This window comes from Nicotiana tabacum, chromosome 20 (genome assembly GCF_000715075.1).
Source record: "Nicotiana tabacum cultivar K326 chromosome 20, ASM71507v2, whole genome shotgun sequence".
NCBI lineage: Eukaryota > Viridiplantae > Streptophyta > Magnoliopsida > Solanales > Solanaceae > Nicotiana > Nicotiana tabacum.
This window is the reverse complement of record NC_134099.1, coordinates 165,513,455-165,537,357: the sequence shown is the minus strand read 5'-3', so window position 1 is coordinate 165,537,357 and position 23,903 is coordinate 165,513,455. Positions and strand designations below refer to the sequence as shown.

At 33.4% G+C, this 23,903-nt stretch overlaps 3 protein-coding genes across 4 annotated transcripts; all 3 read right to left on the bottom strand.

Annotated features, from left to right (window-relative positions):
• Positions 1–158: 158 nt before the first annotated feature.
• LOC107762020 (SNF1-related protein kinase regulatory subunit beta-1-like) lies at positions 159–5,881 on the bottom strand. Its single transcript, XM_075241150.1, has 4 exons — positions 5,580–5,881; positions 1,800–1,978; positions 1,522–1,684; positions 159–641 (listed from the first exon to the last, which is right to left on the bottom strand). The coding sequence occupies exons 1-4, from the start codon at positions 5,793–5,795 to the stop codon at positions 321–323; spliced, it is 879 nt and encodes a 292-aa protein (XP_075097251.1). The 5' UTR covers positions 5,796–5,881; the 3' UTR covers positions 159–320.
• Positions 5,882–7,454: 1,573 nt separating this feature from the next.
• Positions 7,455–8,444, bottom strand: LOC107827353 (uncharacterized). The gene is made up of 3 exons (XM_075240481.1): positions 7,975–8,444; positions 7,606–7,626; positions 7,455–7,515 (listed from the first exon to the last, which is right to left on the bottom strand). Exons 1-3 carry the CDS (start codon positions 8,442–8,444, stop codon positions 7,455–7,457), a joined length of 552 nt encoding a protein of 183 aa, XP_075096582.1.
• Positions 8,445–13,388: 4,944 nt separating this feature from the next.
• On the bottom strand, positions 13,389–20,422 carry LOC107827352 (GCN5-related N-acetyltransferase 6, chloroplastic-like). 2 transcript variants are annotated; one of them, XM_016654458.2, is made up of 9 exons: positions 20,165–20,422; positions 18,490–18,712; positions 18,323–18,375; positions 18,167–18,203; positions 17,171–17,242; positions 15,997–16,101; positions 15,499–15,655; positions 15,299–15,375; positions 13,389–13,820 (listed from the first exon to the last, which is right to left on the bottom strand). In XM_016654458.2, the coding sequence occupies exons 1-9, from the start codon at positions 20,278–20,280 to the stop codon at positions 13,755–13,757; spliced, it is 906 nt and encodes a 301-aa protein (XP_016509944.1). In that variant the 5' UTR covers positions 20,281–20,422; the 3' UTR covers positions 13,389–13,754. The 2 variants fall into 2 exon arrangements, with proteins under 2 accessions (XP_016509944.1, XP_016509945.1); XM_016654459.2 differs by lacking the exon at positions 13,389–13,820 and adding an exon at positions 14,505–14,713.
• Positions 20,423–23,903: the final 3,481 nt, after the last annotated feature.

Below are 23,903 nucleotides of genomic sequence, written 5' to 3'. Positions count from 1 at the left end.
AACATGCGATGCAATATTAGCTAACTATATATTCTTTTCTCATTTTGCACATTAATCCTTCTAAGTGTTGTAATAAAAAACTTTATGAACATAAAATCACCAAAAAAGGAGGTGAGAAAAGAATTTGAGTGCAGTAGCGCTTAAAATGCCTAAAGATGTTTACTTGCAAAGAGAATGAATATGCATTGCTGATAAACTTGGAACTATTGTACAACAGCAGAGGTTAAAGAAAGTTGAACCTTGAGCAGGTCTATTAACAGTGGAATCTTAAAGCAACCACACTCGGAAAGCTCCAAAAAGATTAGAACGTAAACACGGGGTCACCTCTTCAGTGGCTTGTAGAGGACGACAGTAACATATTTGGACTGGAACCTTTGCGTCAGACCAAGAGCAACAACGGATTGAGAAGCCCATCCTTTCTCTATAAAGAGGTGATTAAGCACTACATGCTGGGGCTTCGGAGAAGAAGGTGTTTCTTCTGAGTTTTCAGAACCAAGAACAGTTAAATGAAGTTGGGGTGGAACTGCCACTGGATCCTTTGCAAAATCCTCATCTCCCAGCAAACCTTGCCCATAGCTAGAGTCAGGTGATGGTGGGGCCTCAAACTCTGCAACACTTTCGAGGTTCTCTGGCACATTATCCTGTAGGAAGGATGCAAATTGTATTATCCATGTGTATGAGCCGATATCCTTAAGAAACAGCAGGCATAGCAAAATATTCTTTTTAGCCTCCGACCAAAATATACCAGCCGTAGCATTTGCGCATGTCACACATGAAAATACATGGTGAATGGTCCTTCTAAGTAACGCTGCAAGCTTCCCAGTCACATGTTTATGCATTAATCCGCCATCAACTAATTTTTTCCATGAGATTCATTTTCCTTTTAGACAAGTTTTCCCCTTACCTTTCTGAATGATATATCAGACTGCATATATGTATAGAGTGAATTACCTTGTTCTTAAGTAGCTTTTCACTTTTTAAACTTTTGATTCCCCTATCTCAGTGGTTTTATTACCTTGTTCAGTAGCTTTTCACTTTTAAAAACTCTTGATTCCCCTATCTCTACCAACCAAACCCGTTTAGCTGCATATAAATTTAAGGAAGCTATATGTGAATAATCCCTTGAGATAAATTTCTCTCTTTTGTGATCATACTGAAAAATAACCCATTTATGCATAAAATATTAATTAGGATAGTTTCATACCACCGGTACCACCTAAGGTCTGAAGAGATATTTTCACCTTTATTCCTAAATACAAGAGAAGCACATTTCCTCTTTGATTAGAACAAGGCAAAACAAAATGAAATAAAATGGCAATGCCAAGCTGCAACATTGCAAACTCTGCCTACCCTTCCGCTACAAAGTTATTTGTCAGTATTTCACTAATTACATTAATGAAGACTGCTAAATGTGCTAAAGTTATCAAGATGCCACTACTGCGATAATGCAATTAGCAATTCACTAGCCAAAGGTAAATCAGCTTCCCAACCAACTAATCAGGAGGCGGAAAACTCACTTACATTAACATCAAGAAGATTAAAGACAACGCCTGTCTCATCTGCTACACATGGAAGATCAGGGATATATCTGACTTCTCCATCCACAATGAATTTGTAATGATATATCCCCATCGGAAGGACCAACAGAATGGTGTGGTCCTTGCCTGATCTTTGCAGAATCTTCCTGCAAGCAAATATCATTGGTGGAAACATTCAGAAACTCCATTAATAGGAATTGTCGCAGCAGCTAGTACTTGGTTGAATCTGGATCAACTCCTGAACAAGAGGCCAGAGTTTACCTTGATCTCCAGTTGTCCCAAGATCCTTGGACAGCAACATTATTACCACCATAACTCCATGTTATCAAAATAGGTATGCCACTCTCTGGAGAATGATCAGAGGCATCCTGAGATTCATCGCCCCACATTTGGTCGGTAGCAGGATGGCCATCCCCTGCTTGTAAAGGAACTACTGGGACCTGAAAAGGAGGATAAAAAGAGAGGATTTGAGTCTCGAAATCAGACAATCCTAAGTATTTATGGGATATATTGGGGTGCCCGAGAAGCAACTAACTTCTCCTGCTCTATCTCCAAGGTAACTACAAAAAAGAGGCGCTTGCTTTTGGTTATTGGTCAACCTCATAGGGACATGTTTCCCTTCTTGGCCGTTTAGAAAAGCTATAGTTTGAGCGATAATGTTGATTATAACAACAACAACAACATCCCAGTATAATCCCACATAGTGGGGTCTGGGGAGGGTACGCAAACCTTACCCCTATCTTTGTGGAGGTAGATTGATTATAACAGCATAAATGTTAATAATACCACATAAGCAAACAAGAAATGAAACTCATCAGCCACAAAACCATTTTTGAGATGGAAAGCCAGAAAATATGTTAACTTCGCTGTGGAGTCCTGCTATCAATATTTAATGGCAGGGTATCGAAGAAAATCCCCATTAAACATAAGAGGTTTTTTCTGTTTGGAACTCCAGATGGCTGTGTCACCCAATCAAGCCTCCAGAAGAGACTATCGCTTATGTGCACAAGGTGTTATATGTCCATCGGAATATACAGATCGCCTATTCAAATTGAGCTTCAGAGTTATTTTCTCTAACTTATCCAATGTAAAGTGGCGAATGCCACATAATTCGAGGGTAGCATTCTGGAACTAGATGTGAAGAAAACTACCAAAAATCACATAGAGCCTTTTCGATTACAGGCCCTGCCTGCATATTATGGCTCATTTTGAGAGAAAGAAACAGTAGGTGTTTTGAGAAGAAGGAAGCTGCATCACGTGCCTTAACATATCAGTATATATTAATATTTTTGGACAAAAATTGAAAGATGAATACAACTTGGAAACACTTTTGAGTTACTAAATACTTTATAGGAACTCTAGGAAGAACTTGTATATCCACTATGCTGAAAACTTGTATACAGATGCACTTTCTTGGTGCTTCTACAGTAATGAAACAAAAGACATGAAGCTCATCAGCAGTGTCATACAAGTAATCAAATGAAACGGGAAAAGCATTACTGCAAGTTCCTGAATGGACCTAGAACAATTCTTCGAACTATGTTCCCACAGCCCCTTCCTCCCCCCCCCCCCCCCCAAGATAATAAAAAAAAAAACCAATTCCCAAAAAGAAAACCTTAAAAAGTTATAATAGGAACCCCCAAAACTGAAAAGCTTTCCTGAAGAATGGAAGAGCACAGATTAGGGGAGACAAGGGAGGAAAAAGGTAAAAAGTACTGTCACAACCAAGGTCCACATACTTACGCAATGCGTGCAGCCATACCCACAAATGCACTACCTTTTACCCCGTCAATGAGATATTCAATTGGAGGGAAAAGGTATGCGAGGGATAGTGGCCACGTATTCAGATGCGACAGATGATTTCTTTTTTTGATGAAGGTATTTCATTAAAAGGCATCAAGGAGATGTAAAATCACAAAAGAACAAAAGTACAAGATTCTTACCCCCTTTACAATGTGTCAATCTAAAACAAGGGAGCTAGCAAAGTCCAAAAATGGTCAGTGCTAATTACGGGGGTTAACCTAGTCCAACAAAAAAGATCAATCAAACATCTAGCTTTGAGAGAGTGATTTGGAGTTGAGGTTCCATCAAACCATCTTCGATTCCTTTCAGTCCATAGGCACCAAAAGTAACTGCAGGGATCATCACCCAGATACATCAGATGATATTATGACAAGTCTAAAATGAAGGACATATGATCTAAGGCTTCACTTAGGCTAAGAGATCTGAAATGCACAATAATGAATCTGATTCAAATGTTTGTGAAAAACCCAATTCCCTGTACTTATGGGTATCGGATTCTATCAAATTCCTAGCCAAATACATAAGTAGATTTCAAGAGGCAGCCAAAGAGGTGTCAATTAGCCAATGATCCATGTAACTCATAGCAAACCCCACCATCCCCTCTTCCATCTATCACATCTGTCCATCTCAGTTTTTTATCAATCTTTCCCAATGTATTCTAAAGTCTCCACTGTTTTCTGCAAAACTCTATTATTTTCTATCTTGCAGCACCATCTCCATCGCCACCTGAATAGGATATTAAACCCAATGACTTGCATAAGTGAACAATTAGCAATCAGTAGCTTATTGGTTTCCAAGAAGCCAATAACATGTAACCCAACTAGGGAAGATCTGATTCTACATGGCAATGATTACCACATATTAAAGCAATATGAACTATGTTAATGGACTCAATTACGTATGTAGCTGATAAAGGTGTAAGTAACAGGAACTTTTTGCAAATTTCTATTGTATTCCTAAGTTTCCACACGGAACATATGAATACCATCACTGCTGCTCGACATGGGTACACACAGGCAAATAAAATGAACATAGTTCTGAACTAGTAACTAGGGATATCCATAAAACACCTCTCATCTAGCTCCATCCCCAGCTATTTTTATTTCTTTTTTGACATCCAGACATAGTAAGTGATTCCATAAGGGATTTCTGAAGTAAGTTATTTATCTCATCTAGTTCACTATCCCTAAATCTACCCTACTCATTAAGCAACGGATGTATAAGCATAATTTGACGACTGTATTATTCACCATTTGAATTTTTATCGTTCATGATTTATTATTCTAAATTTGTTAAAATCAGAATCTTCTTATCCATTACTACCATTTTATCCATTTAGCTTATTTAACTCGACTTCCTATCTCCAAACAAAAATACATGAGCACAAAATTTAAATCTTTATGCCTTTGTTTAGACAGATGAACAGAATTTCAAATCTGTTAGTGAAGATAGCTAAGACGAAAGAGTTAGAACATTTACATCTTTCCAGGGTCTTGTATGAGCCTCACCTAGAAGAATTTAAACTAATTTTTGATGAAGAGAATTTAAACTAATTTCATCAACAAGTATAAGTTTGTAAAATAAAAACTCAACTATTGTGAATAAAAATTGCCTTAATCAGAGCAAAGCTCGCACAAACTCCAAATTCAATTGACTAAGAATTCACTAAAGGATTTCAATAATCCTACTATTTTTATTCTTTTTTGATAAGTAATTTCAATAATCCTACCATGATTGAAGCATAAACTTTTTTTCAACCGCCTCTTTCTCGGGGATGCATTAGGCATCATTAGTACAGAAAATTCATTGGGAGACATTGTAGCTTTTGCGTCTACCCTAAACTTTATGGGATGCTCTTCCCTTTTTAGTCTTCCCCAAAAAATAATACCTTTCTATAAAAGAATTTAACTTTAAACTTCTTAATGACATGATTTATAGCCACAAAATTATCTGTATATGGTTTTAAACAACAAGTTTCAAGAGTCTTCCTTCCTATTATTTTTTAAAAGTCGTGCCCAATCAACTATTTAACATAGGGTCTAAACTCTAATGCTTCGAGGCCAGCACTCAAACACACACTATTCCTATAATGCAAGTATATTTTTATGCTTAAATTCAAATAATTTGTACTACACAACTACTTCAAATCCTAAATCCGCCTCTAATCCTACCACCACACACACAAAAAGAGACACACACATACACGCATAACAGAGAAAGTAACAGAAAAATGGAAACCTGAGGTCCGAACAAGAGAGGTGAAGCAGAGCGATGTGGGCTTTGCGGAGGAGAATTGACCATTAAGTCAGCTGAAGCCACGCGCGTTGTCCGAGCGTGATCTTCACCAATATTTGCAGATTGAATATTACTGGATCTTCTTTCCGACACCTCATCACCACCGCCACCGCCTCCGCCAGCGACGGCGCCGTCTTCTCTGGCGTTCGCATTCCCCATGTCTTCACCAATAATGCTACTGATTATACATGTGTGTGTAAATATATAGAGAGAGAAAGTAACAGAAGTCACGTTCTCTGGGTTTATATAGTATTCTGTCAGACTTATTAATAAAGAAGGTGAGATTGGAGGTCGCTTAAAAAAATAAGGCATACTATTTGAGTTATTTACGATCATTGCCCTCAATTAAACCAAGTATATATATATATATATATATTCGTTTATTATTTTTACGGCGGTTATACAGTATCATTTTTCCTACTAGTTTTGATGTGAAAACTCATGAATTTATAATTTTAAAAGTATAGTATATTTATGAAAAATCTTAAAGTCGAATTTATTAAGTTAAAATGTTGAATTTCTTTCTATCTAAATTAATCTGCGATCATCATATTCAACCTACAAACACAAGTGTAAATATTGAGTAGGAGTATATTTTTTTAAAAAATAATTAAATAAATAATAAGAAGCTGGAAGGGCAGAGCTGGAAAGTGAGATGAAAGAGAAAAACCGAAAAATGGAAAATTTAGAGGATAAATATGGATGACGTGGAAAGATCAGAGACGTTGACAAAGGATAACTACAAAATGGAAAGTAGAGATTCGCTGGAATTTAGTGTATGTACAAAACAGTCAAATCAAAGGTACTTTTCGGCGTGCTTACACGGCAAGTTTTATTTTGTGTCTCGTACAACTTACGCTAGTTGAATGAGGTTCATTTTTGTCTCATAAATTTGTGGACCCCAATCTTATACTTCTGGGTCCATAGAAATCTGGGTCCACAAAATTGTGAGACAAAAAAATTATCTCATATAATTAGTGTCAGTTGTATAAGACACAAAATAAAATTTTCATGCTTATATTACCCCCTTTAACTGTGTGCCTACGTTGGTTTTAGAGGAATGGTGGTGACATCCCCAAATATATATAAGTAATTAATAATGTGGAAAATACGACAAAATTATCCTCGAAAGGGAGTAATCCGTCTATTTCAATTTATATGAACATATTTGGCTGGATACGGAGTTTAAGAAAAAATAAATTTTTTTTTGAATTTGTGACCCTAAACAAGTCAAAAAAAGATCTAGAGTATTTGTGTGGTTATAAAAGCTTCTCATTAAGGATAGAATTGAAAGTTTAAGCTAAAATCTTTCCAAATTTAGAACGGGGTCATTCTTTTTTGAACGAACCAAAAAGGAAATAGGTTCACATAAACTGAAACAGAGGGAGTACCTTTTTTGAAGGTTATCCTGAATTTAAAGTTTATGAATACGAGTCCGAAATTCTATCATAACTCATATGATTTATTGGGTTCAAAATTAATTATTGTACTTATTTACTGAATTCATAATATGTATAAGTCCAAACAAAATTATTGAGTTCGAATGAACCGATAACTTATACATCCGCCCTGTCTCCATCCATCAAATATCTTTGCAAGAATGTGTCTCTTCTTGCTTCCAAATTACTAGTTTACAAAGGCAGTGGCAAACCTATCTGAACATTTTCAACACAATGGACGCAAAGGAAAGTTTGGTATACTAAGCTCCCGATATGCGCGGGATCCGAAAAAGAGCCAGAACAAGGGTCTATTATATGCAGTCTTATCCTGCATTTCTGCAAGAGGTTGTTTTCACGGCTCAAACCCGTGAACTCTTGGTCACATGGCAATAACTTTACCAATTACGTCAAGGCTTCCCTTTTCAACACAATGGACATTTCTGCACAAAAAAAAAAACAACTAGCAATATGCCCTTTGCCAAGTAAAACAAGTGATAGATGCAGAGACCTACAAACTCCAGCAACAATACCTTGACTGATACTCCAGTAGCCTGACAATAGAATAAGAATGGAACTAGTAGTTGGCATTAACAGCCAAAAATGTGATACATGCTAAGATTCATGGCACTAGGTTGCACAACATTCAACAACAACAAAATCTCACAAGTGGGGTATGGGGAGGGCAGTGTATACGTAGACATTGCCTCTACCTTGTGAAGGTAGAGAAGGTAAAGAGGCTGTTTCTGACAGAACCTCAACTCAATAAAGGTTTCACAATATTCGTAATGAAGAAAGGCCCCTACAGAACAATATTCTAGTTTTCGGCAATCAAAATTCCTACTTCAAAAGTAGATGTACCCTGACTAGAAGCAAACATGCTAAACAACAAGATTTATGACCTATGACTGGTTGAGTTTGTAGCACTTCTAACAGTATTCCAAATTTGGACAACCGAACTTGCAACACGAGGGAGCACTTGAAGAAGGCCACCAGAGGCCAATCCAATGGCAAGCGTTTGAGGGTAGCCTGGCTTGGAGTCAACTTTCATATCAAGGCTGAGCAGTCGAGCGTTTATGACATCCAACTTTCTGGAGGTTTCAGATGACATGTTCCTATTATTGCGATTCTTGTCATTTCGAGAAGAGCTGACCATCCTGAAGAGAGCACCCTGGAGGTCGTCAATGACCTTAAAGGAAGCTTCTTGGGAGTCCATACCTTGCGATTCATAGTGTGATACAAGCTCTTTCGGGCTTGGCAACTTTCTTGTCGCCTTCTTTTTGCTGCTCTCGTTATTGTTGCTGGCATTCGCAGTATCAATCTCTTTCATCTCCCCCTTCCCATTTTGAGGTGGTTGGGAAGGTTTTGCCATTATCTATTTATATTTCTCCTCGTGCTCTCCCTGATTTCAAACAGTTTCAGATTAAGCCTCTACAACTGGCAGCAAGAAAATCAATAGAAAGAGGCTAGCGCTGCAATTATAAAACTCAAGCAAATTAGCAAATTGAAGCATAACAAGGAAATAAGTACACCAGCCAAAACAAATGTCTGAAAACAACTCTCTGTAGGCAACAAATCATATTCCAGGAAAGAATGTATAATACAAAATATGTATAATCCAACAAATCTTAGTATATTTTTAATAATTAACAAATGACTAACTACTTAAATAAATAGATAGGTGAAAGTTCTCACTGACATAACAGTGAGCAAAACTGCAGACATAAGTGAGGCCACGGATAAAAAGAACAGGAAAGAGCGCAGAAAAAGATAAGATACTGTAAAACCCACTCACAAAGTAAGAGCACAAGCCAAGAGACTACAAAAATCAAATTCTCCTTTTTCTTTTTCTCTGAACACGATATGAACTATGCCTACGAATCAAAGCAGATTATGTAAATACAATCGGCCCAGCTCCTTTGATTTAAAAAGATAATGCAGGACAAATAACAAGCCCAACTAGTCTGGTATTGAGGTCGATTGATATTTTGAATCCCCAAAAAGCCATTTTTCACCAGCAACCAGTATGGCAGTTGATCAGAGCCCTTTATCCCCCTCAAACAACTCATATGTTTCACCTTCTAATGAGCAGACATGAAATAATTGTTGCATAAAATATTTCATACGAGTGCTATTTCCACTGAACCAGTCAATAAAGTGATGAGATCACAAGATAACCCGTTTCAAAGCTAACTTCCACTTGACTCATGAAAAAAAAAGGCCACACACAGAGGGGAACAGCAGTGAAATTGAATTTGATCAATTATAAATGCTAAAAGAAATTCATCTTAGTGTTATTTGCTTGCAGGCACAGCATGAAAAATATCGCCAAATGTTATTTCCTATTTTTGAAACCAAATCTATAGACAAACGGATTAACACCGGCTTTCAGCTTCCTTTGGATATGACTACAAAATTGATATAATTAGGTGAACAAGCATTTAAAAATACTGCATTTCTAAGATTACTATTCTACTCAATACTTCCTTTAGATCATTTCCTCCACTAGGGACATAGAACTACCAGAGCCACAAAACATGCCATTTTTTTCAAAATAAAATTGGTACCGGGTTGTACAAGTAGAGACAGAGGCGGATGCAACATATTAGTACCGGGTTCAACTGAACCCAATACTTTTGACTTGGAGCATAAATTTATATGTAAAAATCTAATAAAATTGCAATAAATAGTAGCTCTGAACCCGTAACGTTAATAATACAATGAGTTCAATGCTAAAAACCTTGAAGGTTGAACCCGTAAAGTTTAAATTCTAGATCAACCATTGGGCAAAGAAGTTGTTTCATATAGACCGTCGGCTCAGGCAAGCATGTTTAGAAAAAGAAAAATAGTAATAAAGAAGCATACATATATTTTAAGTGGCATATATTATCTACTACTACAACAACAACAACAACATTCCCAGTAAAATCCCATTAGTAGGGTTTAGGGAGAGTATAGTGTACCTTACCCTGCCCCGAAAGGGTAGAGAGGCTGTTGGCATATATTATCTATACTACAAAATAAAAGGATACATAGAGATATGATTTCATTGCTTGAATTGAAACAAGAATAATTAGACCTCAAAAGACATGAGCTTTCGACTGTATAATTTCCAAATAATTACGTATATTTATAGAAATTCAAAAGAATCAAAACCCTTTTTGCTTCAGATATAAAATACCATACCTGTGACGAAAATTGCCGGAGAAAACAGTGGGGGGAATTATAAAGAACTGTTGAAGCTGTAGCTAGGGGATAAGGGAAGGGGTTTTACGAGAGGGAAATGGAAATATTTGGGGCAAATTACACTATAGTTCTTTCTTATATTAGATTGAAATATTTAAGCCCTTATAGTTTAAGTATATGTGTATTGGTCCCTTGATTGAGAGTTGACTTGAAATATTGGTCCAATTGATTGTCAATTAGATTTATTTTTCAGAGGAAATTAGATAATTAGAATATATTTTTTGGAAGCTTAAGAATTTATATAAAGTTGCTTTTTATAAATATATGGAAAACACTTGTCAAATTATGAAGGTTAAGTGGGTGTTTGGACATAAGAATTGTAAAATTTCGGAAAAAAGTGAAAAAATTTTTTAACTAAAAATAGTATTTAAAAATTAGAGTTGTGTTTGGACATAAATATAATTTTGGGTTGTTTTTTAATTTTTGTGAGGGACCTGAGTAAAAATTTTGAAAAAAAACTTTTTGGAATTTTTCAAATTTTTAAAAAATTTCAAAATTCATCTTAAAAAAAAAAAAAAGTGAATTTTTTTTGAAGAAAAGTGAAAAGAATTTTATGGCCAAACGGGCTCTAAGTCTTCAAAATCGAATATGAGAGATTCAATTTGAAATGAAAAGTCGCAAAGCTCTTTTTGGCGTTTTTGGAACTTCCAGATTTTCTTAGTTGCTTTCTTTTATGTCTGCTTTGCTTATTATAAGTTTATAATTTGAAAATAATGAGTTGACTATACAGAAATATGGATTGGGGAAGAGGCATTGAAACATAATAGGAAATGAAAGTTGTGGAGGATTTATAAATTAAACAAACATAAAATGAAAAGCGACTCACTAATCAGTAACAATTTGAATGTCCCTTTTTTTCCACCTCAAGCCAACAGTCTCCATGTCTCCAACTCCGCACAAACAGCCCACCACATCTTCAAATGAATTATAGGAAGTTTCATGAAGAAAGTTGATGAAATCGGTGGTGAAAGTATGGCCAAAGGGCATCACCGGTTAAACACTTTTGTTTTTCAACTACATGAATAATTCAGTAATTTAATAACCAATGAAATTGGACGATTAAGGTCCAATTCCTTTGAGTCCTCATTCAATTCATGCTTCCACATTTTGTGTAAATAGATAATTGTCGTTTTATTTTAAATAAGATCATATAAGTAACCGAAAGAACGGTTGCTATAACATACTTCTTTTAGGAGAGCTAATTGTTTGGGCAAGAGTAAAAGTATTTTCTACGCAAAAATAGAAATTTCATTGATACTTTAAATATTATCTTCGTTTTACTAGGAAAAAGTTCTTTGTTTTCTTCAATACCCTTGCGACCAAAGAGTTTGTTTTCATTAAGATAAGTTTCAATTGTGTTCTATATTTACCTCTAGGTTTCATTGTAAGTTTAAATTTGAACTATTTAAATCTATGTTTTAAAAGGCAGAACTGAGACTCGCCTGGGACTCGCTTCGGGGCGGAGCACTCGTAAAACGCCCCTGGACTTATATGTGGGGCTTAGTTCCGTGAGACTTACGCCTCGGCTATTGGGGCTTACGTCCCAGACATGTCCAACGTCCGGCGTACTGGGCTCGCCTAATAGAACTTTATGCAATTGTATGTAACTAACCTTGTAAATCTTCAAATTTTCTTAATAAATTATTGGCTACTCAAAATTACTTTTTTCCTAAGTATAAATTATTAAGTTAGGAGTATTGTCATAATTAAAATAAAAATTATTGCATGTTATCCACTAAGATTGCTAGTTAATTTTAAATAACTCTTTCATTTAAAAAGTATTTATTTATTAACTGTTGTTATGTCTTTACTATATAATAGTCCATAATTTTTTTTCTAATTTTTTTTCACGTTTACGAGATACAATACTTATTAATTGAATAGCTCAGTATTAGCTAGTAACTATGTACAAATAATTAGTTATCATGGTATTGTATGGTGAATTATGTGTCACTTTATTAACTTGTTAAAATTTAAAAATGAATGATGCTTGAGAATCATATTTAAATTATGAATTATGTTTTATATAAATTTTCTTTCAAATAGAAAGCATATTAAATAAAAGGAGTATTTTAAGAAAAATATCAAATTATAATGTCGAAATTCTTTCAGGATTCATTACTCCTTAAGAGATACATATAAGATTTCGTATCAAATACATTACTTTTGATGTTTGAGTTGTAACGACATTGTAATTATTTACATATTATGATATATATGTCATACTTTTCGTATTATTTATAGTTGAATTATAATTTATTAATATTTTAAATATATTATTTGTTATAATTTTGTGATTTTAATGTAATTTTTATAATTATTGTTTATTTTATACTATCTTAAAATTCTTGAAATTAGTAAAATTTAAAGATCCGTGGGACTTACGGCCTATGTCTCAGGGCTTACGCTTCGCCTCATCAGAGGTAAAACGTGTCGCCTCACGCCCCCGCTTTTTAAAACATTGATTTAAATTTATACAATCTATTTTTAAATGTTTATATTAGTAATTTGACTTTGTTTATTTAAATACAAGGTATGTACTATCCAAGAACAAGATAATTATGTTGACCGAGCAAGAGGCTTTTCTCAAATGCCTTTTTGTTGTTACAATATTTTTTCCTATTTTACCTATATATATATATTCATCTTTTAATATACGAATAATTATAAATTTTAAATATGTTTATATATTCTTAATATTAGAACTTTTCTTAATAACATAAACTTAAATTCATTGATGTCATATACGAGACTTTTTGTTGCTGATAAAAAATTTTGTAAGAAAAATTATAATTGAAATATGTTTATTTCGTAATTAGTAGTCTTAAGATAAAATTTATCTAATTTTAATTTTTGCTTGAGCTTTTTATATTCTTAAAAAAATTTCTTAATTAGATAAAAATTAAATTTAGCAATATCATATACCACCGCGCATCGCACGGGCAAATTTACTAGTTTTTCATAATTGGTGTTGTGTTTAAATCTCTCATATCAATCTTCATCCTTCTCAGCATTGTAAGAAAAATAAACAACAAATATCCTTTTTAATAAGAAAAAATAACAATATCTCTCAGCTTAATGTTACATGAATTCTTCATTTGTCTATAACGTATTCATGTCGAAATGTCTGATACGAGTACAAAATACAGTCTAAATTCTTTAAAATACGCCAAAAATTTAACTGGACGCGCTTGTATTGGATACTTAAATAACGCGTATCCAATACGTACCCGTTCCCTAATCCATATAACACAGCTTTCACTCACTACTAATTGAGCAAACAAATAATACAACTTTCTACACATATATTACATTCTCTTGTAACCAACTAATTTTCTACCCAAAGATACATATATCAACCTACAATAGGCTTCAGACCATGTAAATATACAAACTAACACATCCCCTTAGTCAGAAAGTGAAGTAGCAATGGAACTTATAATTCCAAGGACATAAGTAATCTCTGTTCTTTTGATAGAGACGACGAAGTTTCTTCCACAATCTGCATAGAATGACAGAGCAAGTCAAAAGACTCGCCTCTTTTATACATCAAAGAATTGATTTGTAACACCCCAGACTTTAGACGGAGTCCCACATCGGCAAAAACACAAGAGGGATGCTGGATATATAAGTTAACAAGTCTTAGACCCTAGTGACGCGCTTTCAACCCGTGAAGGCCTAGGCCCAAAGCGAACAATATCACTAGCGGGCTGGACTGTTGCACTAACCGACCTAACCACTTGCAATAATAATAAGAGACTCTAACTTTGTGTTATTTACAAATTGATCCCTAATACTACCTCGTGTTTTAGGTCAACTTAACCAGTAAAAATCTGTATACTATTAGTGCACATAACTTAAACTCTTGGGTTTCGTAATGTAGCAGAATCAGAAGTGTAAGGGCTCGTTTCATAAAGTTTACATTTAACAATTTTTGCTCCTAGAATGAATGCCACCATTAAACGCTCGTTTTATATATATTACCTTAAAATCATTTTGCTCTTTGAATGAATAACATTGTTAACCGAAGTGATATGACCAGAATACACTTCCAAATGAATTTATCTAAAGCATAGATCATGACTTATGAAGCGCGATATAAACAAGGCTTCAAACATTATGAACTCGTTCACAAAGAACAAAGCTCAAAATAAGTGTAACCATAATCTATTTGTTTGAAGTGATGCGAAAGAAATCATAAAATAGAACTCCGCGAACAGTTACTTTATGCTATACGCGAAATTTATACTTTTTGAGCATGATGTGTTGCCAAGTGACAAGATATAATAGCTCCTACAAACCAGGAAACTTGGGTTTCTCTAAGCTCGTGCGGCTTTATTTCCATAAGTTTTTTCGGCATTCCATCTGGCGTCCTTCATATTCCAACTTATTTCTCTAAAAATGTGGAAAGAAAGAGTTTAATTTGATAAACCTTCATTTTCTGGTCCCTCACAACTGAAATTGGATAAGGTTAACAGTCTATTAACAATGTTTTACGGTCACCAATAGCACTGACTTCAACTCTTGGGATGATTATGAGGGATATAATGTAGACATTAAGATATCTGAAAACAAAAAACACACTAACGAAAACAATTGTTCACTTATCATAAAAAGGAAAAAAAGGCTAATAAAAGATAATCATTCACATACACAGATATACTGCACTACACAATCAGTGGCGGAGGCAAGATCTCCACGAAGGGGGTTCAAAAATTTTTTTTTGTAGCTAGTGGGAATTGAACCCATGACCTTATGTAGATTTTGAACCCCCTTGACCACTAAACTACACTTTTGGATTGTGTTAAGGGGGTTCAAAACTTAATATATAAAGGTAAAAAACAGATTTTGCCTCATATATACAGTGTAATTTTTCGGCGAACGGGGTTCGGGTGAACCCCCTTGCGCCCCCCTAAATCCGCCCCTGTACACAATAGCAATAAGATGCTCAGTATATGGAAAAACGGATTGAAAGCTAACCTTAAAGCCAGTTTTTTTGTAGAGTTCCTGGCCAGGTATGTTGTCTGCATTTACATGAACAAATAGTTGCTTGAAACCTGCTTGTACACGCAGAAAATAAGATTAGGAGTTTAGCGAAATTAATTAAGAGGGACGGCAATTCTGAACAGGTAAATTCGTATGAACAGCACTTTAAAAAGTTTAAAGCTGAAACAAGGCACCTTGTAAGGAAGCCGCATCAGCAGCCAAATGTATCATATTTGAAGCAATACCCTGACGTCGAGCAAACTTTGCAACACAAACATTTGCAATGTAAGCATATTTATGTGAATCAAAGGGATCTTGGCATGCCAATACGGTAGATAACTTTTTGATTTCCTGGAGACAATGAGAGGAAAAGGAATTCAGCGGGTCCAGCACAAAATACAGCTCAAGCTTGTCTTCTTCCTTTTTTCCGATTGAAGATTTTATTTTTGGGGGGGTGGGGGGGGGGGGAGAACACAATGAAAAAGACAGAAATAGAATGACTTTGGCCAGAAAAAGAAACAAAAGCATGTAGGCATCCCCACTATTTGAACAGGACAACTGACAATATACACAAAGTTGCAATAGATTCAAATACCACTTGTCGAGTCAAACAGTTAACCCCAATCACAGCACAGAATAAAAGCAGATGCATTACAATTTAAGATTCAACTAAAAAAAATTTAAGTAGGTACCCCTGGGTATCTCTCCCTTTGTACAAATTGTCGGACTGTCAGGTCCAAAGTTCCCACCACGCTGTTAAGTACTGTTCTTCTAACATTTTTCTCTTCCTTTTTGACCTGAAACATTTGAAGGCTGAGAAATATCCAATATAACTATAAGCTTTCGAAAAGAATAAATATCACATAACAATCATCTTATGTACATAATAGACATTCTCAAGTATGCTTATTACACTTTGAACATATATTTTGCGTAAAGTAGAACTAGTTAAGAAGATGTCAGCACTTGGAAGAAGCATTAGGCCACTTGGCCCAAAATGGTGAAGTTTAATTGCTCAAAGGAGTAAGAATCTTCTCATCAAAATTCAAAATGTAGGAAAAAAATTTAACTTTTTTATCTCATAGGTGGTATATCTGGTTCAAGGTTTAAACAGGAAATTTCATTTTGTAGTTTTCGTGTTACTTCCTAGCTGGAATTCATTGGCAACATCCAGCACAATCTAACCGTATTCATTCTCAGTGAACGAAGGAATTGCTCAAAGGAGCAGACCTAAGCGCTTTTGCAGTTTTTTAATCGGAAAATAGGTGTTAAGTTTAGAAGCAGACAAGCAGTTAACTCTTGTCCAAGAAGGAAATTTGTGAACACGTACCAAATAGCGATAGCCTGAAAAATGTTTCCTTTGCTTCAGATAATGTACTATAAGACCACTTAGGTATTTGACAGCTTAATATGAATGAAGAGGTCTCATCTAACGCAAAGGCGGCAGGAAAAGCTCAGTTGTTAGCTTGGTTTGTCAGTCTTTCGTATGAGGTACTTAATTTCTTCAGCCTATGAACCAGCACCCAAGTTCCCAACTTCTTTTCAGCTATTTGCACATAATAAATCAGAACCGCGACTAGCACTGGCTACAGAGAAATTAGAGACAAGTCCCAAAATTAAGAATAAAAATCTCCATCACTACTTTATACCAATTAAAATTGAAGAAGCTTAGAATCTATGATATCGGCAACAGGCGAAAGATTGACAGGCTAGACGCAAATCAATACATTTGAAATCAATGCTAAAATGAAAGCCATTATGAAAGTTGGAATGCCATCTAAATCAACTATGACTAACCAGTAGCAACTTATACATAAGCAACACTAAGGAAGGATAAGGAAATTATCTAGAAGCCACTATACGTACCGCAACAAAACAAAAGCACTTCAAGCAATTTCCATCCTGACCAGAACATCTTCTCTTTAAAGCATAAAACTCCTGCACACAAATAGTGGAACAAAAGAAAAGCAAAGAAAATGAGGGTGCCAGGCAATACTAGCGGCAGAAAATAGAGCAACATGAGATGATCCATATTTATGCAAATGGAGAAGAACATACAGCAAAGGTGTTGCTATTTATATATATCAATATATGTCATTATCAAATGTTACATGTTTAATCAAATGCAAGGTCATAAACCACGTGAAACACCTTTTTACACATTAAAATTACCAACTTTTGTCCTAATAGCAATCCTAGAAAAAATATTTCATTTATTGGCATTGAAGCTCGATATCAAATGAGACCTGTCCCAAATGCTAAATATTATACTATTTGAATTTCGAAGTAGGCAAAGATCTGTTTTTCCTCTTTTCAAGTCTAAGTAAAATCACATAAACACTGAGCCAATACCGGAAACATGAATATGCAAGCTCACATGATCTTTACATGTGAATTTTGCCTAAAGCTTTTACAGAACCGGGCTTCTTCTAGCAGAGGATACAATTTCCATTTGCCGCCTAACAATTACTGAAACTTCAGCCTCACACAGCTGATACAAACCTCGAGTTGGCATGAGAAGAGTAGCTCTCAGAATAACAAACTGTTTATGATAAGGAGCTCTCACACTAAGAAATAGATATAATGCAGTGATCTATATATGTGTTTCATCGAGAAATATGTGAGGGCCCACTGAAATTATTACTAACTGGCCAACCTATAGATATTTATAAAGGTTATGATAGGACAGAGCATTGGAGCTACGCCATGAGACGGGGAAATTTTTTAAAACAACTAACTGTTAATGTTATTCTACTGAAGTCGCAGGAAAAAGGGGGAATTGTTTGATGGTAAAATTTAAACTTCAACCAAATAAAATTTTAACTGCTAACAAACAAAAAGTTTTATTTTACTGCAACTGACCTGTTCGGCATACTTTCTTTTATATGCGTCAACATGCCTAAAATTAGCAAAAATACAATTAATATTTACCATATAATAACTCAGGCTTACATCTACAAAACAATTTTAAACTAGTCCTAACTATATGAGGGACAGGTGATAAGAGCGAGCTCTAACCTCATATACGACACAGATTCCCAATGAGCTTCTGCACGTAACCAAGCTGCCGTCTACCATTGACAATAAGACAGAGAAACAAGAAAATACCAAATACTTTTAGGAAAAGTCACAAAGAAGAGCCATGACATTTTTATTTAGAAGATTATAGAAGCAGCGGAACAAACCCAATATTCTTCATCCAGCACGGCCTCACGAGCAATGAAACGACCAAAGTTCCGCTTTTGCAGTCCGCAGTACCCGTCATCAGTCTGCTGCAGCCGGTTAAAAGATAGCTCGGGTAACTTTGCATTGTCCTGCTTTGACAGGGGTGTCTGCCGGATACTTTGGTCATTATTGCAATGTACTTCAATATTTTTCCATCTATCATATGAAACGGGAAAAGCCTCCCTAGGAACAAATTGGATACCATCAGAGAAAAGAGAAAAGGCAGAAGTGAGATGATTTTTTAGATGCCGAAAAGAAATATAACTCAATAAATCTTTTGCCTTCCATTGGGTGAAGAACAAGATATCTTTAGAAGTTAAGCTTCTTTTCTTGGCATGTTCTTGACGACAACATTATCCCTAAAAACAAATCTAGAGATTTTCACATACATTACACAAATGTTCAATAACACGTCGAACTAGTATCAAGCTTTTTATACAAATGGTCCAGCGGCCAACCTTAATTATTCGGAAACATAAAAGCATTTAAAATAACTTCTTCGCTGCCACTCTGTTTGCAATCTGGTTAACCGGAAAAAAGGAACCAATTTTATTCACAACCAACCCTTTAAAAAATACCAAGTTTAAGAATACCATTAGCTTCACGTATATCCCACAAATTTGATTTGGGATTACATAAATCACAAACTAGTTTCCTTCGGCTATATATAAATTTTCTATGACTACACAACTCCATTGGACCCGTTTCATTCAGAATCACAAACAAAAGAACCAGCTTTATTTACAAGTTACCAATTAAAGAGATGCCAAATTTCAGAAAACCATTAGCTGCATATATATCCACCAATTAAATTTGGGTATTAAGTACAACAACAAACCCAGTGCAATCATACAAGTGGGGTCTGGACAGGGTAGCGTGTACGCAAACCTTACCTCTACCTTGAGAAGGTAGCAAGGTAGAGAGGTTATTTTCGGTAGACCATCGACACAGGAAAGACAAAAAGGAAGGAGCAACAATACCAGCAAACCAATTAGAAAACTGAAGTGAAAGAAACAACAAGTAATATCCGAAATCTAAGAATAAGAAAATACAAGACTGACACTAGTGCACTAAAACTACTGGTATGAACAAGGACAATGCTCACCTATTTGGGTATTGAGTAAATCACTAAATCTCGAACTAGTTGGAGTCAACTATATACATCTTCTATCTATTCCACTCCATGGCACCAACTTCATTTAGAATCACAACTAAAAATGCAACTTTATTTACATTCAAACCTTTTAAATAAATACCAAGTTTGAAAAAACCATCAACTTCATATACATCCACCAATTCAATTTGGTTATTAAGTAAATCCCTACATCTAATTCCATTCCACCCATTTCATTCAGAATCACAAAATTTTAAAAACAAGCTTTATTTAACACTCAACCTTTTAAAGAAATAACAAGTTCTAAAAAACTATCAGCTTCATATATATCCACCAATTCAATTCCTGATATTAAGCAAATCATAAACTAGTTCGGGTCAGCTATATGAATTCTCTATATCTATTCCACTCAATTCCACCAATTTCATTCAGAATCAAATAAAAAAAAATTTATTTAAGTAGATCACAAACTAATTTGGGCCCATTTTTATTTTTATTTTTAAAAAGGAAAATCATAGTACCTGCTAAAAATGTTGACAACAAAAAGGGGTTTATTTTTCCCTTGTTTAGAGAAAACCCAAGTGAATTGAGGCTGTTGAATCTTGAATTGAGGCAAGAATTTACTATTCAGCTCCATTTTTTTTGTTCTTTTCCTTTTTCTTGTCGAAAAAAAGGGAAAGATTCAAATTTTTTTCTTAAGATCCTAAGAAACAGGAGAAGAAAAAGAGTATAAAGGAAAAAAAGAGAGAGGGTCAACAGTACTATTCCAGCATTCCTTGTGTAGGTACTATCTATTTGTTCTCTCAAAAAAAGGGGGAAAAATTAGGGAAAGAGAGAGAAAAAATAATAAATAAATGGGATAAATATATATCCACTTTATCCACTTTCCTAATTTATGCAGGGTCTATGTAGGGCCCCACATAATGATATTTTAATGCAGCCAAAGTGGATTGATTTTTTGATACTCGGTGCGTTTCAATGTAGGCGAAGTAATTTGATTTGACACGGAATTTGAGAAAAAAAAATAATACTTTTAGAATATATGGTCTTAAAAGCTTAAGGGGTAAAAGTTTTATGAAATCATCATATTTGCTCATTAAGATTATTTTTAAATATAAAAATATGTCATTTATTTTGGAACAAACTAAAAAGGAAAGTATCTCACCTAATTTGAAACAGAGGAAGTGATAATTTTAGTGGGCGTTTGGACATAAGAATTGTAAAATTTCGAAAAAAGTGAATTTTTTTTTCAAGTGAAAATGGTATTTGAGAATTAGAGTAGTGTTTGAACATGAATATAATTTTGGGTTGTTTTTGAATTTTTATGAGTGATGAGTGAAAATTTTGAAAAATAATTTTTCGGAGTTTTTCAAATTTTAGAAAAATTTCAAAATTTATTTTCAAGTAAAAATTAAAAATTTTATGATCAAATACTGATTTTTAAAAAAATTAAAAGCCAAATGGGCTCTAAAGTTGTATTTACAATCGAAGCGGAAAAGTACAAAATAACGACGGAATCAGAAATTTAAATAATTGAGAAAAACATAAAATAATCACATTTAAGATAACTTGCATCTATACTATATTAAAAGCACAAAGCTCCTTAGCGAAATATCATTTGCTTTTTTTATCCTTTAAAAATAATTTTTCACATTGAATAAAATCGTAATTAAATTGCTATCCTAATATTTAGGAATTTGAAATCTATTAAAATTTTGATTATTAAATTATTTCCTTATTTGAAGTCATAATCATTTTCAAGTCTTTGCCTTTTTTATTTTGTTAGAAATGATTTAATCACTATTAGAGTTCAACTTAAACAAAATAAAACTCTAGTTTTGTCCAAATCCAAATTAAACGTAAATTTTACATCTTTTTAGTCCGATTCTACCAAATTTATTGGCTATTCTGGTAAGCAAAAACGTAAAGAAGTTTTAAACACATTAGGAATCTTAGAAAAGTTTTTATTTTCAAGCTTTTCCTTTTCTTTATTTTGTTATAAGCAATTTAATCATTATTTGACTCAAACTCAAATAACAGGTAAATTTTGCACTCCATTTAGTTCTTCCGAATTTTAAACAATTATATTTTCTAAATTTTTGTTTCTAATGGACAAATTGTAATTTAATATTTTTAATATTTAAAACTTTTAAAATTAACTAAAGTTTGGTTAATAAATTTTTCGTTATTTGAATTGTGTTGAAAGTCCCAATTCTGTATTTAGAAATTCAAAATCGAGTATAATAAACATGGTTGTATAAAGTTCGCATTCATATATGATTTAAAATGGTATATGCAGAATTTAGTCATGCAATTTTAAACTTGTATTTGATATTCAACGTTTTGATAATGAACTAAGACAAAATATCGGTAATATATCAATTTTCAATTTAAAACAAGGAGTTAACTCTTTAATTTCAAGAATATTTTTTTTGAGAACTTATGTTTTTCCCAATATCTAGGAGATCAAAATCTAATAAATTTTGTAACATTAAATTCTTCCTTGTTGAACTATATATAAAAAGTCCTATTATATTATATCTATTGCGCAAAATCTTTTCCTTATTTTATGTAACACAATAATTTTATAAAGACAAATAATATCAAAAAATAAAAATAAAAACCGTGGAAAGAAGTAAAGAGTAGCTATTACTTGGTGTAGGTTTGAATTATTTTTTTGTTATAAAAGTATAACCAATTAAATATATATTAGTAAAAATAACAAATAAAATAGAAAAGACTAAGTAGTAAACTATAGCTAATGTTGACACTTCTTCAATCTTTGGTTATTCTTAATTGTAGATTTTAATCGGTCATAGAGTTAGTACTCATAAATTTTATATAATTTAATTATCAGAGTAAAGTATAAAAGAAACGTACAGAAAGACTTTTTTGTGAAAGGTATAAGCATATATATTATCATTTATCTATGAATTGTATGTACCAAATGTAAATATATCTATTCTAATAAATACTATAATTAGATATAAAATAATCCAATAGTTACGATTATTAAACTCTTTAGTTCAACCGCAAATTGAAGGAATATTTTCGAAATAACACATAACAATTACATGTCAGAAAACATAAGTTGATAAACATTCATATGATTTTCATAAAATGTATATTGATTGATATGTGTACACGTGCAAAACACGTATGATTTTTTATTTTTATCCTTTAAAAATTAATTTCACACTAGATATAATAGTAATATTTTAATATTTAAAACTTTAAAATTAACCATAATTTTAATTATTAAATATTTTCTTATTTGAACTACATACGAATTAAGTCTTACTATTTAAAACTTCAAAATTATTAAAATTTTCCTATTCCAAATAAAACATGTCGAAATCAAATTTAAGACAAACCAATAGGCAACAATTTCAAACTATATACTATTGGTACGTTTTTCTTTTTCTATTGTTCCTCTCTCAAATTATGTTTATTGCTTTGTGCATTTTAATTCTCCTTCTATTATTTCTTCCGCATAAAATATGAACAAAACTAAAAATTATTTATCGAAAAGAAAAGAGGGTTCTAGAAACCAAACCTCCCAAATAATAAACTTTTATACAACCAAAGATGTATCTAAAAACTATTAAAAGTTGTTGTTTACGTTAATACTTGTATGTTGAGTATCTCTACTGATGATAGACACCTTATGTGACATATAAAGTCAAAATATATTATTTACAAGAACTTAAACATTAATTTTTAATTTATATATAACTCAAACTTAATTTTGAACATAATAGTTACGTGATCTTTTAAAATTTTGACTTTATAGAGATTGGATGCACGCGCAACGCACGTAGCAAGAGACTAGTAAATAGAAAAAGTTGTTTTATCCTTTGTAATTTTTAATAAAGGGATTTAATTTACCTAAAGGTAATATGCCCTTTGGGGAAGGAAATAGTAAATATTGGATGTATACGAGTGTTAAATAAAAAAATAATTCAAAAAGACGTAACTACTAGAGTGAATTTAGAAATAAAAGAATTTATTTACCTTTAAATTGATAACTTTTGACGTTTTCGTCTCTCCCTCTATATGTTTATTTTTTCTAAGGAAATTAACAATTATGTCCATTTATAAGTAGCTTATTATAAAAATTAGTCAATTCACAAAATATTGTTAATATTAGCCAAATGTTACCAATATTAGCCAATTAGCTATTTGTAACCAAAACAAATTTATTTATTTTGCGTGAGTTCTATTAGAATAAATTGGGTACATCTTAAGGAGCTTGAATCT